General features: G+C 47.3%; 1 protein-coding gene across 1 annotated transcript in view; it reads left to right on the top strand.

Moving 5' to 3' along the window:
• Positions 1-18,536, top strand: part of Slc7a8 (solute carrier family 7 member 8) — a 55,106-nt gene that overhangs the window by 17,618 nt on the left and 18,952 nt on the right. The window contains exons 2-3 of the mRNA XM_027390622.2: positions 843-1,047; positions 2,000-2,151. Coding sequence (XP_027246423.1) covers positions 843-1,047; positions 2,000-2,151 — 357 coding nt within the window. The remainder of the gene's footprint in view (positions 1-842; positions 1,048-1,999; positions 2,152-18,536) is intronic.

Here is an 18,536-nt window from a genome sequence, read left to right as displayed (position 1 = left end):
CCTCTAGAATATAGTGCTGAGGTTTTGCACGTACTGTTCTCTCAGAAGCCACGGCTAGACAACTGTGACTGTTTCATAGGTCCATTTCATGTTCTCCAACAGGGGTGGGGCTGCTGTGTCCATGTAGAAACCAGTTTCTAGGGGCTGTTGTCTCCACTCATAAATGTTTTGTTTGGTTTTAAACCAGGGTCTCACTATAAAGCCCGGGTTAACCTTGAACACCTGATCCTCATGCCTCAGCTTCCCAAGTGTTGGGATTCCAAGTAGGGATCACTATACCCAGCCCATAGTTACAAGTCATCAGAGTGTGGTCACAATCTGTCCAAAAGAATTTAGCCTTTGGCTCATTTTTTGAAGCTTTCTAGTGGGCAGACAGTCTCTGAGCAGGGTGTGTTTCCACTCCTGTCTTTTTAGCCAATTCTAAGAGCCTGTCACCTTAGCTAGAACCTGTGTACCCATGCAGAGAGAGCGTCCTGAGACTCAGCACTTGCTCCAACAGTCACTACTCCATGGCCTCACAGAACTCATTTGCTTCTCTGAGACTTGTTTTCCTCTGCTGAAAATACCAGGATGTTATCTGACCCTGTGAGAGTTTTCTAGGGAATGCGTGTCAGTTCTCGGCCCTTTACCCTACTCTAGGAAGAATTGTTACTGGACACACCTGCCTAGAGATCGTGGAGATCTTGGTGATGTTTTAGAACCAGATCAGAGATAAGACCCTAGTGAGAATCATTGCTGGATGACATACCCCCATCTCAAAGATGCTTCAGAATCACCAGAGATGAGATGGCCCTGCAAATGCCATCTGTCCTGACCTCACCAAGTCTTTGTGCCTTGTGCAGGGAACATCATCGGCTCTGGGATCTTTGTCTCACCAAAGGGTGTGCTGGAGAACGCTGGCTCTGTGGGCCTTGCAATCATCGTCTGGATCGTGACGGGTGTCATCACAGCTGTGGGAGCCCTCTGCTATGCTGAGCTGGGTGTCACCATCCCTAAATCTGGAGGTGATTACTCCTATGTCAAGGACATCTTCGGAGGACTTGCTGGGTGAGCAAATCTGAATGGTCCGACATGGATGTCCAACCTTTTGACATACCAATATGACTTCATGTAACAATGTATTTATGTCACACTCATAGCTATCCTGGGAAACGTGGCCCATGGGCCGCAGATTGAGAGTCAGAGCAAAAGAGGCTAAGGACAGGAGTTTCTAGTCTTCCATGTGTATTGCCAATGGTGGAGCCAGTAGATGAGCCACATTGAGTTTGACGGGCAATATTTAATAAACAAAGTAGATGACAACACTGACCACAGAATTGTAGGAAAAGCAATCACAAAAAGAAAGCCCTGGGCTCTGACACATGAGGGTGACTTCCTCGGCTAGAACACACGTACCCAGTCAGAACATCCTGAGACGAAGCATCCCCCTCCTCACATTGCCAAGGATGATGGCCTCCTTCCAGAGTCAAGCCCTGATCTTGCATTTTCTTGGCTTCTCTAACCCTGACTGAGCAACTCATCCATCACCAAAGGGCCAAAACGTGTGCAATGCCCTTCCCCTGCAAATTCCTACTTGATACCTCCCTGGCAGTCACTTATGTAAAGCCACGCCTTTAGGGTGTTCTTGTTATCCAAATTCTGGGGTTGCTTCTGGGGTTGCACATTTAATTTTTCAACCCTCGAATGTAGAGGGCTGGTGTTGCAGAGAGGATTAAAGGAGAAAGGAGAAAGCCCAGACACCGGGATGTGTATCAGCGCTAGCTGAAATGTATACAGGTCTTTGCTGTCATTGGCATTACAAAGGGTCTCATTTGCGGTGGGGCAGGAGCTAGCTTCTTCAGTGTCTCTGGAAACAAAAGGGGAAATGTTCCTTTACCCCACTGGTGTTTGCTCATTTGCTCAAGACTTCCCCGATCCCTGCCCCTGACCTGAATTTTCTGCTGATGACGCTGGCTCCCTGCCATACCGCCAATGATTTTCCTGGTCTTCCTTCATTCAGGTTCCTGAGGCTGTGGATTGCTGTGCTGGTGATCTACCCCACCAACCAAGCTGTCATCGCCCTCACCTTCTCCAACTATGTGCTGCAGCCACTCTTCCCTACCTGCTTCCCCCCAGAGTCTGGTCTGCGACTCCTGGCTGCCATCTGCTTGTGTAAGTGCCATCTGGACCTCACTTCAGTCTCTTTCAGTCTTCCTGATGATCTTCATGTCACGGTTTCTCTTTCCTTTCTTCCTTTTCAGACCCCCCCCACACACACACTACTTTCCATTCCATATGAATGTGTTTTGGATGCATGGATTCTCTCTCCATAGAGTTACCTGGTGTTGCATAGAAAGCCAAGTATGGTGGCACATGCCTGTAATCCCAGAACTTGGAAGGCAAAGGTAGGAGGATGTTGAGCTGGATGCCAGCCTTGGCTACATCGTGAAAGCCTATCACAAACAAGAAGTAGGAATAACTCCTTGGAGATGCAGCCGCTTTAGATGCCAGGATGCTTCACATTAGCTCTTTTGCCTCTGCTCTCTGGTTTCTGATTGGAGCCTCATGACCAACCCATATTATCGTTTTCCCAGAATAGATCACGGGACCAAGGGCCAGGCAAGTGACTTTTTAGGAGGTAAACCCTATACGGAGTCCCAGGAGAGCTTTTGAGTCCTTGACCTTCCAGCACAGTGGTGCTGGCTTCTTTGGCTGCTGAGAAGACCCTGATAGCCTCGCCCCCACTGCCGACTGTTGTAACAATTTAGAAATAGCCAGCTCACACACATTGTGAACTGTGTGTTAGAGGAGAATTTATCCCTTGTCCATGCCCTGGATGGTTTTTTTTTTGTTGTTGTTGTTGTTGTTTGTTTGTTTTTTGAGACAGGGTTTCTCTGTGTAGTCATGGCAATCCTAGAGCTTGATATGTAGGCCAGGCTGGTCTCGAACTCAGAGGGATCTGCCTTCCACTGCCTCCTGAGTGCCAGGATTAAAGATGTGCACCACCATGCCTGCCTTGAGTGAGTTGTTTCATTGTTTATGCAGAGGTAAAGCCCTATAGATGGGTTAAGATTTGATTGGCTGCAGTGAAAACTCAGGATGGGAAGATGCCTGCAAGGTGGAATCAGCAGACCCTTGAGAGAAAGGTTTTGCGGAGCCAACTTGTAGGTGTTCCCAGCTCTAGGCTCTGATGGCAGTGATCTCGGTGGGCTGCCATACCCCGTGTCTTTACTCAAACACTGACTCCTCAAGCCACTGCTTGTCTGTTTCAGAGGCTGCACTCAAAGGGTTGGCTTGGGGGCCTGTCTTCCCTACACATCTTCTAACAGTGAAGGGGCTGGCGCTGCTATTTGTATCCAGGTCCACCCATTGTCCTTCTGTCTTGTTGATGTGATGGGGTAGTGGGGACCCACCACTACAGATGATCTCCCAGGACAGGCATCTGAGACCTTAGAAAGAGGCCTTTGTTTGGCAGTGGAGATTGGCCCTGACACAGACCCTACACCTAGGCAGGGTGAAGTGTGAGGCCAAATCCCTTGTTTGGGGGGCAATAGTCACATGTTTGGTCTAGGAGTGCATGCCCCAGATTCAGGCTTCTAGCACCCTCAGCTCTGCTACTCCACACATTCTGATTTCTTGGCCAAGTTGCTGTCTGCTCCTTGTGAGACTGGATCATAGACACCAGCCCTGTGCATTCATCCATCAGGAGGGTGACTGTTAGGAGCACAGATCTTTCTGCGCCTCAAGTCAGCCTGAAGAGGAGTTGGGGTATATGGGTGTTAGGTTTACTAAGACTTGCTTCATAGCTGGCTCCGGAGCCGGGGGCAGTGTGAGAGGAAGAAGGAAGCACATGAGTGCCAGCTGCTGCTGTGTCGGTGTCTTGTGCACACAGGCAGCTTCCTCCTTTCTGCTGATGCTACTGAAGTCTCAGACAAGAGGGCTCCTCTGACCTGCTACTAGAAATCCAGAGCTCCGAGACTGTGTGGTCCCTCCCCTAGGAGAAGAGCCAGGGCCACAGTATGCAGTTCCTTTACCACAGACCTGCCATGGGTTGCCACTTTGCACAATGACTCTAGAGTTGTGAGGTCTGTGCGCACACGCACACTCACCCTGCCCAGTCCAGAATGGTCCCCGCCCTTCCGGATGGTGAGATGAGCTCTTCTCTAGCCAGCTCCAGAGAGGCAGACTGCATACAGTGCATCCCACACCTGCCCTCCCTGGACACTGCCCAGACAAGTCAAGGAGAATTGGGGACACTTTTTGTCTCCCTTTCCTGCTGTCAAAAATCTAATAAAGTCTGGCCCTCCTCTGCCTCTTGAGTGGAGCTGCAAGGAAACTGCCTCCAACTGAAAGGAGACAGTCTTGTCCTCTGGGAATAGTAACTTTTCACTGTACTTGAGACATATGTCTAGATATTATTCCAGCAGAAAAATCTTAAACCCAAATCATTTATCCCTCCTACTTCTGTTAGAGGACCAACAGAGGTGGAGGACAGGCCCCAGATGCTTTAAGCCTATGTACAGAGGTTCTGTTTTCTGGTTTGTTGAATGTCGTTTTGTTTTGGAAGATGTGGGGGGGGGTCTCACTGTACAACCCAAGTTAGCTTTGAATTTGCTATGTAGGCCAGGCTGACCTCAAACTTGTGGCCGTCTTCCTGCCTCAGGCACTAGTACTTTATTAAAAACCTACCTTATAGCCTGCTTCAAATAGTCTCTCAGGGTAGCCTGTGTTGAAAATGGTATGTTGACACCAGGATTCACAATGCTGGCATCTTTGGGGCAAGGGAGCTTCTGAGACAAGATTTTGCTATGTAGCATGTAGCCCAGGCTGGCCTGAAACTCAATTTATAGATCAGGCTACCTGAAACTCACTGTATTGACCAGGCTGGCCTCAAAACCTTGAATTTTGTGGCTTTTGCCTTGTTGTATCTGATCAACTCTACTCTCTGACCTGTGACAGGGCTCTACCATGTAACCCAAGCCACCCTCGAATTTACTATGTAGCCTAGCTTTGAACATGTCATTCTCCTGCCTCAGGTTCCTGAAGGTTAAGTTTACCGTGGGTGAGGGTGCCATCTTTTATTCCGGTACTTCTTCTTCCCACCACTGCCACCGTCGTCGTCTACTGTAGCCCATCCTCTTAGGTGCTGGATGAGCCAGCTATGTGAATTAGCCTCAGTGTACTTTGGATATGGATGCAGGAAGTCACCCAGCTTCAACATACTTTTGAGAGAAGCAGCAGAAAGTATCTTATCGGGATTTCTATTGCTGAGATGAAACACCATAACCAAAAAGCAAGTTGGGGGGGAAAGGGTTTAATCAGCGTTTACTTCATCATTGCTGCTCATCACTGAAGGAAGACAGGACAGGAACTCAAACAGGGCAGGATCCTGGAGGCAGGAGCTGATGCAGAGGTCATGCTGCTTACTGGCTTGCTCCCCATGGCTTTCTTAGCCTGCTTTCTTATAGAACCCAGGACCAACAGCCCAAGGATGGCACCACCCACTCACTCATCACTAAATGAGAAAATACCTTACAGCTGGATCTCATGGAGGTATTTCCTCAGCTGAGGCTCCTTCCTCTGATGACTCTAGCTTGTCTCAAGTTAACACACAAAATCAGCCAGTACAGAGAGCATAGGGTGGAGGGACAACATTTACGCAGGAAACTTTGCTTTTCGCTGTCTCGTTGACTGATGATTGACTGGACCTACTGAGTCATAAGAGGTTTTTAAAAAAGGCCACCCTTGGTGGAGCAGTCACTGGTCTGTAATTAAGGATCCAACAAGGAGAGGGGGTGTGGCAAAGCCTGGGGCTAGTGTTTGCTGGGAGGAGGAGAGGCCAGAGCTAGTGCTGTGGTGGGATCATTTTTGGAAGCTATCTGAAGAGAAATGAAGTTGGGACAGGCCAGAAGGAGGTGGAGAGGCAGAAAGAACCTGATGTAACTGGCTTGCCTGCCCAGAGCCTGGAGGGGGTGGGTGGGGGGAAGAGGACAAGAGGAAAAGAGGGAACTTCAGATTTGGACCTGCTTGTGCAACCACTGCAGCGCTGTGTGTTAGTCTATTATTTAGGTCAAAGCTGATTACTCGCTGCTGAGTCAGCAGAATATCCCTGGTCACCAGGCAGTAATAAAAGAAAGCATTTTACATTTTAATTTGATGAAAAGCCTTTCTCTCTGGTCTCCAGAGCAAGCATATCAGTGGGAGCTGGGGTGGAAGAGGAGGCTGGGAAGTGTTGAAACTAGGTTTTCACCAGCCTGCTCTTGTGATTTCTTTCTTCTGATTATCTCAAAAGCAAATGGCTGTGGTCTTCAGGAGAACACTGAAATAAAGAGTCTAAGTGATGCACCTCACCTTTGCCCTCAGGCTGTCCTGGCACCGTGCTTCTGGGCAATGGTGGGCAGATACTCTTACGGTTCTAATCCATCTATTGAGGGCTGCTGCCTCATTGTGATCCCATCTTCTGGCTATTACATGACTTTCTCCAGTCAAAGGACAAAATTAAACAGATTTAGTTTAGAGACTTTCTTGTTTTGTTTGTTTGAGACATCTCTAACTGATCTACGACACAAGCAATTCTCCTGCCTTCAAGCCTCCCAAATACCTACTACATTACCATGCCCGACTTAAAAGATCCCAGTTAAGTTTGATCTTTCTTCTATAATCAGGAAAAAAATTCTTTCCACAAAATAGAGTTAGCATTTGGGGGTCTGGAGAGATGGCTCAGCAGTTAAGCTGCTTGCTGCTTAAGAACAGCTTGCTGCTCTTGGAGATGACCAGAGTTCACTTCCCAGCAACCACGTAACTTTGGTGATTCACAACCATCTATATAACTCTAGCTCCAGGGGATCAAACAACCTCTTCTGACCTCCTGAAACTCTCATGCACATGAACATAGAAACATGCAGCACACATACACGCATAAGCATATTTTTTTTAACTCTGGAAAAGAGTAAACTTTCTAATGTCCTAGCAAATAAGGTTTTATAGACAGAGAAGGGCTTAAAGAAAGCAGAAACAAAAGCCAAAAGAGCAGATCAGAAATTTCAAAGCTACTGTCCTTGTAAATTAAGGCAAGGGAGACACGGTCACAAGAGAGCAGTTGATTAGCTAACATCAAGTCATTTCAGATTATTTCTTTGTATATGGGTTAGAGCAGAGGGAATTTGTCATACTGATTGAATGTGACACTTTTGGAAATTGTAGCTGTCATCTCTCTAATCCTGAGCCCCAGAAGGTCGGGTAAAGTTTACTGAAGCACGGATGACTTCATTTTGAGGTTCAGCCCGGTGTGTTGGGGCCTTAGTGCAAACATGGCCTCCTGTAACTTTCATTTAACAACTGTTATAAACACAGTGGCTGCAGTGACACAGTGGGTGCTGCGGAAGGGATGCCCTTTCGTAGTCTGTCATCTGTGTCTTGGCCAGAGGTTGGAGGTGTGCTGGGGATGAACCCCAGGTCTTAAAGGCATGCTGGACAAGTTTTCTACCACCAAGCCACACCCTAGCCCTCCTGTAAGAATCATGTTTCCCAGTCAGGTTTCTGCCTCTTTCTTCTCTCCGAGATAGGCAAGCATTTAAGATAGTCCCTGGCTCCATTCCTTTTCTTTTGGGACTAAAGTCAGTGCCCGGTATTTTAATGGCAGTGTGTCACTCACATAGACTTCTTGTAGATCTTGCCCTCCAGAAATTCCTTCTTTCTCACTCTTTGGAGAAAGGAGCAAGCAGCAGGAGGGAGCACCGTGCCTGCATAGCAGAGGGGAAATTTTTCTTATCTTGGGTTCTCTCTCTCTGCTGTTCTAAGGCTGAAGATATCTCCCCATCCCTTGAGTTGTTTGGAAGGGAAAGAACTTCAGGCATTTCTTCTAGCCCTGGGTTGCACTCAATCCCCCTGCAGAGGCTCCGGCTGCCCTGTTTTGCAAGCCTCCTGCAAATCAATCCCTTGACACAGAAGCTTCAGCAGCCTCTAAATCCCCTGATCTCCACACATCTTCTCTTGAGCCTTCATGTTCTCTAGACTCAAACTTCTCATCCCCAAACATTAAACATTGCTCAGATTGCCTGTGGCACTTCCTTCTTGCCTTTCCCTTGTCCCAGAAGACTTCTCTGGCCAGTAGACAAAAGCAGAGCTTAAAGGATGTCTTAAATTAAGCAAAGAAGAACAGATTATATATGGGGAAATCCTAAAGGCATTGAGCAGTAACACATGATTTGTGGAGGAATAACGTGTGATAAAGTTCACACTGGGATGGTAGAAGACAGTGAAACTTGAAACAGAAACAGACCAAGCATTTGTCCAGGCTGAGAAGGTGGTGGTGGCCTGAACAAACACTGGTCTCACAAGGCTGCTGTGCTATGAGAAGCAGGACAGTTTAGAGGTGGAAGCAACTGGTATGTTGACCTTTTTACCAGTGAAGAGTAAGAATCTGGTGTGCCTTCTAAGTCAGAATGAAGTGTGTAAGGTAGCCCTGCCCCGTGCTGGGTGACGGACAAGCAGTTGAAATGTGTTCTCTCTGCCTCTGCTTTCCAGGTCCTCCCAGAGTCCTGATCCATGCTGAGCAGGTTTCTGCTTGGAATTCTGCCTCCAATGGCTAGTTCAGGATTCTGCTAAAATGACTGCTCTGAAGCAGTGTAGCCAGGGGTAGGGATGTGGCTCAGTGTAGAACACTTTCCTATCAGACACAAAGCTCTTGGTTTGGTCCCCAGCACCAGGTCAAAGTGAAGAAAGAAAGAAAGCTTTAGTAACTCAGAAAATACTTCGCTCTTGGGAAGTGCTAGGGAGGATACACTGTCCAACAGTTACTAAATACCTATAACACAACGCACACTGTTCTCAATGGGCAGGATATAGAAACAGAAAAAGAAAACTTCATTTTGCCAGGCATCGTGATATGCACATGCAAGCCTAGCATTCATAGGCTAAGACAGGAGAATTGCCACAAGTTTGAAGCCAGCCTGGACAACATAGTGACCTCTAGTCTAACCTGAGCTACAAAGTGAGACTCTAAAACAGACCATTTGAAGATAACCAGGCAATGTCCAATGCAGATTGGAAAACTGAATGGGCTAGGGCATGTTCTCAAACATGGTCCTTTTGATGGGACTACATATAGGTTGTTTAATGTAACCACATTGTAGAATAAACAGTAAGAAATATAACTGAAGACCAAGCTTGGTGGTGCACACCTTTAGTCCCAGTACTCAGGAGGCAGATCCAGGACATCCAGGGCTACATAGAGAGACTCTGTCAAAAAAAAATGAAACAAAAAAATACAACAAAAGTGCCCCCTGCATCGTGAAGAGATCAGCTTTACCCCTAGGTAGTAGAAAGCACTGAAGGATTTCAAAACACAGGAGTAATACTATCAGAGCTGCATTCGGAGGCCTCTGTTGCACAGGGAAGAATGGGTGGCCATTGGGAGAAAGGCCAGGGGCAAGGAAACTGATTGCACTGTAGTTACAGGAATCTAGGTTAGAAATGTCTGTGGGGTGACTCAGGGATGAGTGGAGCAAGAAGTTATGTATTTGCTGAGCGTGGTGGTACATGCCTTCAATACCAGCACTTAGGAGGCAGAAGTGGGCTGATCTCTGTGAGTTCAGGGCCTACCAGGTGTGCACCACTAGTTCCAGGCTAGCCAGGACTATATGGTGAGACCCTGTCTAAAAAAATACAAAAATAATTGTCAGGATTGGGTGAAAGAGTCAAAGAGGGCACATTTTTCTTTTCAGGGGGATATATGTAAGTGTATCAAGGCTGGCATTAGATCTTATTTTTGTGTTTTTCTCCCTGCTGTGGGCGGTTGGCTGCTGTTCCTGCCACCCCTCACTCTTAAGAGTCATCACTAGGACTAGAGGAAGACATCCTCTGTGCCTTTGGACTTTGACTTCAAAGCCAGAGTAAATATTCACATCTTAGTGCCATTTCACCAGCCTTTCCTATCAGGCCTCGGAGGTGTTTCTGTTTCCTGTTGCCCTGAAAATGAAGGTGTCTCAGTCATACTCACCATATGTGTCTAGCAGGGACTCAGGCTTGATCTCCAATAAAAAGAACAACTAATAGCTCAGGGCTTTATATCTTATATATCATAGTAAGGAACAGCATATATCACAGAGAATTTGGTAGCCATGTTCCCTAAAGACACATTGGTTTCAGACACATAGAGACACTGGTTTGTGTCCTGCCTGTCCTCAGGGCTAGGCTTTGGCTCTCCACTGGCCTCCTGAGAACCTTTTTCTAGTTTCACTATGCTTGACTGTCTGACCCAGGCCTCCTCCTTTTTCTCTCCTAGCTTTATTTTCACTCTTGGACCAGGGTTTGCTAAAGCAACCACCCTGAACACTGAGGAGTGAAGAGCTTGTTTCCAGGACTGTTTCCACCCTGTTTGGGGAAATAAGGACGAACCTCAAGGGTTCCTGAAGCAAGTCTTCCAGGAGTTGAGCTTCCACCAGGAACATACCCCTTACTTGTGCTAACGCAGAAGCTCAGATTCTCCTCTACCCTTCTGTTGCCACTGTCAGAGATCGCCTAGTTTTCCCAGGGGAACTCAGGGCTGTAATTTATGAAATCATCTGCTAGTAGTCGGGTGAACTTTTCAGGATTAGTGTTATATGCCAGATTTACATCACTTGCCAGAGACCATGAACTCAGGGGGCTTATGGGATTATGAGAGTGAGGCCCTACTGCTACTGAATGCAAGGGGCAAGATTCGTTTTAACAAGTTTGCATGCTAGCCGCTCTCACAGTTGGCTGAACCGTGTGGGGAACTTACAGGATGGTTCAATCTGAGAACCTACCAGATCTCCTGGAACCCACCCCCACTTCCCCAACATGATGAACACGATAAAGAGCCAGTCAAACCCTGGTGAGCAGTTTAAACCCAGAAGAAGCAGCCATCAACCTTGCTCTGTGTCCAAGGCATCACCCTGAGAATTGAGAAATTAGACAAGAAACTTCAGACACAGTTGGAAAGTAAGGTATAGGATTAAAATGAGGTTCTGTGGGTGGCATAGTGTGGCATGGTGTGTTGTTCCTGCTTTCTCTACTACCCCGCCCAGCTCAGAGCCATGTTTAGCCAGCACTGAAGAAAGAAGTACTCGGCTCTCAGAAAACGCTGAGCGAGATGTTCAGACTTCTTGGCTAAACAAAGTACTGAATGGTGATTCAGCAGAAACTCCAGGTCTAGCATCTGGCACTTGAGAGAAAAGGACATGAGCAAAGGGGAAGAGATGAGGAGGTGGCACAGCAGGAGCTCAAAGTGTCCCAGAGAAGCTGTGCCAGGCATGATCTCCAGAAATGCTGGCCGGTTGTCAGCTAGCCACCCTCCTCCACTGAGGGCTTGTCCTTGAAGCAGGGAGGAAATGCTTAGAGAGCCTCTTCCTATTAAATTATCAGTGCATCAAGATGAAAGAGACTGGGGAAGGAACATATACTCCACTATGGTGGGCAAGATCTATTTCAAAACCAACCCACCACTGTCTACTTCATAGCGGTTCTCAGGATCAAAGCGACATTTATGAAGAAAGGCCGCTTTGATTGTTGGGATGTCGTGGCTCTGTTTTGATGCTTTGTCTTCAGCTGTCGGGTTATTTACATCTATAACTTCCTGCAGTCATGTTGTATCACATGTTCAACAATGCCAACGTTTGTTGTAGGTAAGCAGGGTGCCTGAAGGCTTTATGATGTGGTGCCTCACCCCATATGAGAACTGTCTCTGGGTGCTGGCACACACTTGTGTTCCCAACACTGGGGAGGCAGAGGAGGGAGAATCAGGAGTTCCCAGCCAGGCTCAGCCACACAGTGAGTTTGAGGCCTGCTTCAGCTCCATGAGACCTGCCTTGAGAGAGAGAGACAGAGACAGAGACAGAGACAGAGACAGACACAGACACAGACACAGACACAGACACAGAGACAGACACAGAGACAGAGACACAGAGAGAAGAAAAGAAAAATGTTTCACTGGGGAAGATACTGGGGTAGTTCTTGGAAGCCAATTCCCTGGCTTCTACTCCTACCCTGAGCCAATGCATCCACTTAAACCTCTTTGAGGAAGACTAGTCTCTCAGTCCTGCAGCTTTCTGGGTAGAACCGGACCTTATCTCAGCCTCAGGTTGTGTGCCTTAGAGCTCAAAGCACTGTTTTCTTTGCCTATCAGTGCCTTTTGGCAACCAGCACCAGTTACCTCCTAGATCTGGAAACGGATGAGGTTAGACATGCCCAGTGTTTCCACGATTAGAAACACGTGCCCAGTTCCTCCTCTGAGTGGTGGAAGCGGCCAAGGAACCCTTGTCTAGCCTATCACAGAGCCGAGTGTGGTCACACCCTCTCCAGCCACTGGGCCAGTGCCCCAGCAGCCTCATGGGCACCCTGCAGGGCTGTGCACACAGACACCTTGTCCTTCTGCTGTGGCCCCAAAGCCACAGAAGCAGGGGTTGTTGGCCAGAGCATGGCAGAGAAGTGCATGCCCCAGCCTAAAGTGAGACCATGACACTGACCTTTCTGGCACCCCGCTCACCCTGGTCAGATGGAATTTATAGCTAGTTCAGATGGCTGGATGCTCCATCCCTGAAAGGTGCTTATTTTGAAGTTCTGGAAAGGAACAGGGTGTTCTGGTTTCTACAAAGTGGCATCACTGCTTCCCTTTTCCAGCAGCTGTCTGCTTATTATTGCCTTGCGTCTTTCTTTTCTCTGTCCTGGCCTTTACTTTCTCTCCCTTCTGCTCCTCTCTACCACCTTTTCTGTCTCATTTACATTTCTCCCCCTTTGCTTCCTACTCCTTTTCTCATATGATCTCTTCTTTATCGACTCTGGTACATCCATCCACACATCTTCCACCACCTCTCTTCCTGCCTTCCTGCCCTCCTTCCTTTCTTTTTCTTTCTTAAGACAAGGTCTCTTTATAAAATTATAATGACCCTAGAACTCAGTATAAAATGGGCTGGCCTCAGATTTGCCTCTGTCCCTGCCTCCTCGCCTCCTAAGTGCTGGGATTACAGGTATGTACCATTACACTCTGTCATCTCCTCTCCCTCTTCTACACACTGTTTTCACTTCCCTAAAAAGATCAGGAGAAGAAGCCTACTTCTGGCAATGTTAAACACAAATAAGTTTTTCCAAGATGCCTCCAGCCCTGTCCTGTTAAGAAATCCAAATGAGGCGGGCGGTGGTGGCGCAAGCCTTTATAATCCCAGCTCTCGGGAGGCAGAGGCAGGCGGATCTCCGTGAGTTCAAGGCCAAGCTGGTCTACAAAACTACACAGAGAAACCCTGTCTTGAAAAAAAATTCAAATGAAGCCAGGCATAATGGCACATTACTAAAACAGTGGAACTCTTGAGACTGAAGTGAGTTTTGAGTCCAACCTGAACTACATAGGAATATTCTTATCTTAAAAAAACAAACATCATAGCCCTCCAAGCCTGGAAGCACACCAATCGTGAGCCTGTGCGTACCCCTAGACACTCCCCTTATGCTGCCCTATAAAGATCTGTACGCAGCGGCTTCAAACCATCTTTTGCTAGCCATCCGCCATGGCGGGTGGGTGAAAGACCCGAGCTAACATGGGATTAGCTCGTTAAATTACAATAAAGCCTCTTGCAGTTTGCAGCAAAACAAACAAACAAACAAAAAAAACAAAAAACAAAAAAAATTACAAAAAACAAACAAACAAAAAAAAACATCACATAGGGCTAGGAAGATGGCTCAGGGAGTAAAGCGCTTGCTGCATAAGCACGATGGGTGAGTTCCCATCACCACAGTGCTCATGTAAAAAACCAGAGGCAAAGATCTGGGGGCTTGCCTAGCTGGCCAATCTAGCCAATTAGTGAGCTCCAATTTCAGTGAGAGACTCTACACCAAAAAACAGGTGAGAAACAATAAAGACATCTGTCTGATGTTGACCCCTGGCCCTCATGGGTATGCATATTCCCTCACACATATGTGCATATGTAGAAAGAGAGAGAGAGACCAGCTGTGGTGGGGCACACCTGTAATCTCTGCACTTGAGAAGTGCAGACAGGAAGACCAGCAAGCAGTTCAGAGCCAGCCTAGGCTATGTGAGACCCTATCTCATGCACACACAAATGTAAATGGGGTTTCCCAAGCTCAGGGAATGTGGGACTGTGCTCGAGTGAGGTCAGAAATTCAAGTCACCCATAGCAAAGGTGGATCAGCCTGGTTGTCCCCTGCTTTGCCACTCTTGTGTGTCAGCATGCTACTTCCTGCTGCTCAGGGTGCCACCTGGATTGGGGCCAGGCCAGTATCTTTGGGTGACAGACTCAGTTCCAAGTGCGACTGTCTCCAACAGGAGCCGAGGAGGTGAGTGACGGGAAAGGGATGATTAGTAGATAATGAAAGACCAAGGCTGGGCTTTGGCCAAAGGACTGGAGGAGCCATTCCATCATGCTTTTGCCACTAAATAGCTGGGGTCTTATATACTCATATAAAACAAGGTTCGGGTCCCTTAAGGTCATTCTCCAGAGACTGGAAATATGCATCTGGGGAGTAGGGCACAGGCCTACATCTCTACCCCCAGGATAAAGCTTTGGCTAAGTACCTGGTTCATTTATCTCACAGGCAATCTAGCCCTCTCTCCAAATAGCTTCATCCCAGTTTTCACCTGTCAGCCAGAATGGAGGGCTTCAGGGCCAGCAGCTGGTTTGGCAGGATGAAGATAAATTGCTTGAGGCTTCCCTGAGAATGGTGCAAACTGACCCTTTGCTCAACAAGAAGACAGAGTCCCACATCCAGAGGCATGGTGCACTTGAAAATAGTTTCTTAGTACTGGGTGAGGATGGCCTGTGTTGTAATTTTAAAAATTGGCTCTCAAGACACCATGTGACAGAGCTTGGATTCAGGTTTGTTTTTTTGGGGGAGGGGAATGAGTGGGAAAGGGGGGGCAATCGAAGGAGAGATCGGCCTCTGGGGACAGGAGTGGCAGAAGAGAAGAGAGCCAAACCAGCTTTAGCCACCAATTGTGTGTCTCCATTTTGAAATGATCACTAAGTATAAAAAACTTCACTTAGGCCAGGCAGTGGTGGCGCACCCCTTTAATCTCAGCACTTGGGAGGCAGAGGCAGGCGAATCTCTGTGATTTCGAGGCCTGGTCTACAGAGTTAGTTCCAGGACAGCCAAGGTTACCCAACGAAACCCTGTCTCAAAACTTCACATGTCTCAAAACATGCTCCGGGATCTCAGTGGCTTCTGCCTGCCGGGGTCACTAATGGTTGTGTGTCAATGGATGGCTTCCCTACAGACCCTGAGGAGGTCAGCAGCTTTCTGTAGGGCATTCCCTCTTAGCAGCTGGAAGCATAAGAACTAGCCATTTGCTTCATTGTTTTTCCATTTCTGGAGGCTGAGACACAGCTGACCATCTTGGCTTCTGGCCCAGTCTAATGTTTACTAGCCCCACAGTTCCTGCTCCATCCCAAGGTCTCTGGTCCCATATTTCTAGACAGTTTGGGTTAGAGGACCCCAGATTTATAAAGGACTATTATGAAAAAAGAAGAAACCAATTGGAAATTGAGGAGAAACAGGAAGAACACAGGGCAATAGTGCATGGTATGGCCTGCTGTGTGATATGACCTCTTTTTTAAAGAAACAAGTATATGTGTGTGTGCCTTTAACCATTGATCCATCTCATTGACCTGATACAACCTCTTTAAAACCCACCATATTGGGCTGGAGAGATGGCACGTGGGTTAGATTCCTCATACCCATCTCAGGCAGCACACAGCTTCCTGTTCCATCCCCTTTCCTGGCTACTTAAGCTGCCCTCTGGTTGCTCTGCCAACATGACCCTGAGAAAAATCACTTTGCACCAACCTTCATTTTCAGTGGGGATTGGACCTGGGAATTTGTGTATGGGAGGCAAATGCTCTGCTGTGAATTATAGCTGTAGCTCTCTTTCCTTTTTTGAGATAGGGTTTTACCAAGTTGCCCAAGCTGGCCTTGAACCCATTTTTATAGTCCATGCAGGCTTTGTACTTGCATCCTTTTGCCTCAGTCTCCCATCAGCTGGGATTACACACCTGTACCACCAAGTTTGGCTCGTGTTCTCTTTTTGAGCTTATGCTTGTAAACATTTTTTAAATTAACCATCTAAAGCTTTAGACAGTAACACGCAGATTACAAGATAACTTCATAGGATGCAATGGACTGTTTCTAGACACAGAGAGGGTACAGTGGCTGTGAGTACTTCAAGGTATGAAGTCCTACCCTCTGAGGAAGCGTTTCTATCTCCTTCTTGAGTTCCTAATACCCTCCCACTCCTGACCACTTCACTCCTTACACTAGCCATTCTGAGTTCTGCTTACCAGTTGTGCCCTCAACTGCCACTCAAAACTCACCCGGTCTTCCTCTGACCAGGAGTGAGAGTGGCAGACATAGCCCTGACTCCATGTTCTGAGGAATCCCAAGCAATGCCACAACTCCCCAATCCATTTTTAGGACATTCTAAATGAAGATTTGTTTATACTACTGACCAGTGGTGTTTTATTTCAAATGGTCTCAAGAGGTGAATTTTAAATTGCCTCTTTTACCTATAATTTATAATCACAAATGACTCCATCCCCACCATGCTCCTGGTCTGTCCACAATCTCATGTGTCCTTCCACCTACGGAATTCAGCCTAGGGAAATCACAGAATGGGTCCCCTCAAACTGTGCCTAGTGTCTACAACAACACAGTACACAGTATGACCTCTTTCTAGCTCTGACTTGAGGAACGAAATCAGTCACAGAACTCCTGAGATCATCTCTTGGGTGTTTGTTTTCCTCAGCACTGGGGACTGAATCCAGGGCTTCTCTCGAGCAGAGCACCACTGTACCGTTGATCTCTAGCCTCAGCCTCTTGGCTTTCCCTCTTAACTCCTCTCATGGCCTTTGATGACAGCTTCAGGTTAATAAAATAAGGAGACCAACAAAACAATGGGGACGAGCCAGGCATGGAGATGCACACTTGTAATCCCAGCACTTGGAATATCCCAGGAGGGTCTGTAGTTCAAATTCATCCATAAGTACTTATGGAGTTGGCGGCCAGCCAAGGGTATATGAAACCACTCTCCAAACAGGCAAGCAAGGGGATGAAGAACGAGGGGATCATGCCTGTGAACATCTTGGCACCCAGCACCCACTTGCCTTGCTAGAAGTTGGACCTGTGGTCTTTGTTTTTGCTTTGTTTGGGGGTGGGGTTGTCCATGTGAACCTGAAGCTATGTGGAATATGGAGAGATTTGGAGGAGCCCATGGGATTAGATGGAGAAGAACTATTGTTTCCTGTGCTGCTGTAGGTTTCGATAAAAGAAGAGGGAAGCCACTGTTGTCCATGCCAGGACAGTTACCCATAGAGGAAGATCAGAGGGTGTTGCCCTAGTTGTGGGATCCCAGCTTGGTTGGGCAACTAGAAGAGTTGAAATGTCATCTTGCAGTATGAAAGTGTACCAACTGCCTTAGCACCCTGCTGACCTCACCTTCACTCACCCACTTCTAGAGAGCCCTCCTGTTCCTGCTGCTCCCTATAGTGTTTCTGTTTTGGTGCTGGGGTTTGACCCAGGGCACGTGGTAAGTGCATACTCCACCACCAAGCCACACCCCCAGCTCCACCCAGTCTCTTTTCTCTTGGAAGCCAGGTCTCTTTTCTGCTGTTTCTGCACCGTGTCCCTGTGTTCCTTTTTTACTGCTGCTGTGTCAAATTACCACAATCTCAGTGGCTTAAAACTGCACAACTTTGTAGTAGCAGTTTTTCTTCGGCCACCAGCCTGCAAATAATGACCTGGAGACATATTATTAGTTATGAAAGCTTGGCCTTGTCTCGACTAGCTTTTATAACTTAAATTAACCCATATTTTAAAATCTATGTTCTGCCATGTGCCATTACCTCTCTTTCATCTTGCACCTTCTGTCTCCTCTCCATGTCTCCTGGTCTCTAGATTACTCTTCCTCTTCCTTTCTCTCCAGGGAAATCCTTCCTATACCTCCTGCCTCGCCATTGGCTGTCTAGCTTTTAATCACACCAACCACAGCAATACACTTTTACAGAGTGTACAAGTATCCCACAATACAACTTGTTGTCTTATGGTCTTAAAAGTCAGAATTCCTAAACTCTAGTGTCAACGAGGCCGTGTGTCCCTAGAGACTCTAAGGAGTTTTTCTAGTTTCCAGGGTCCTCCTGTATTCCTTGGCTCATGGACCCTTTTGTCATCAGAGTCAGCAACAGCATCTTAAACTCTCTCTCCTTCCCTCCCTTTCTGCTAATTCATCCTTCCCCCACACCCCCATTTTCCATCACCAACTCTTTTTTTTTTTTTTTTTTTTTTTGTTTTTTGTTTGTTTTTGGTTTTTCGAGACAGGGTTTCTCTGTGTAGCTTTGGAGCCTATCCTGGCACTCACTCTGGAGACCAGGCTGGCCTCGATCTCACAAAGATCCTCCTGCCTCTGCCTCCCGAGTGCTGGGATTAAAGGCGTGCGCCACCAACGCCCGGCTCATCATCAACTCTTTTTTTAAGGCTCTTGTCTCCCTCTTGTTAGGACTCTTATAATTACATTTGGGCTTATTCAGTTAATCCAAAAT

This window comes from Cricetulus griseus, assembly GCF_003668045.3.
Source record: "Cricetulus griseus strain 17A/GY chromosome 1 unlocalized genomic scaffold, alternate assembly CriGri-PICRH-1.0 chr1_1, whole genome shotgun sequence".
Taxonomy (NCBI): Eukaryota; Metazoa; Chordata; class Mammalia; order Rodentia; family Cricetidae; genus Cricetulus; species Cricetulus griseus.
This window is presented reverse-complemented; position numbering and strand designations above follow the sequence as displayed.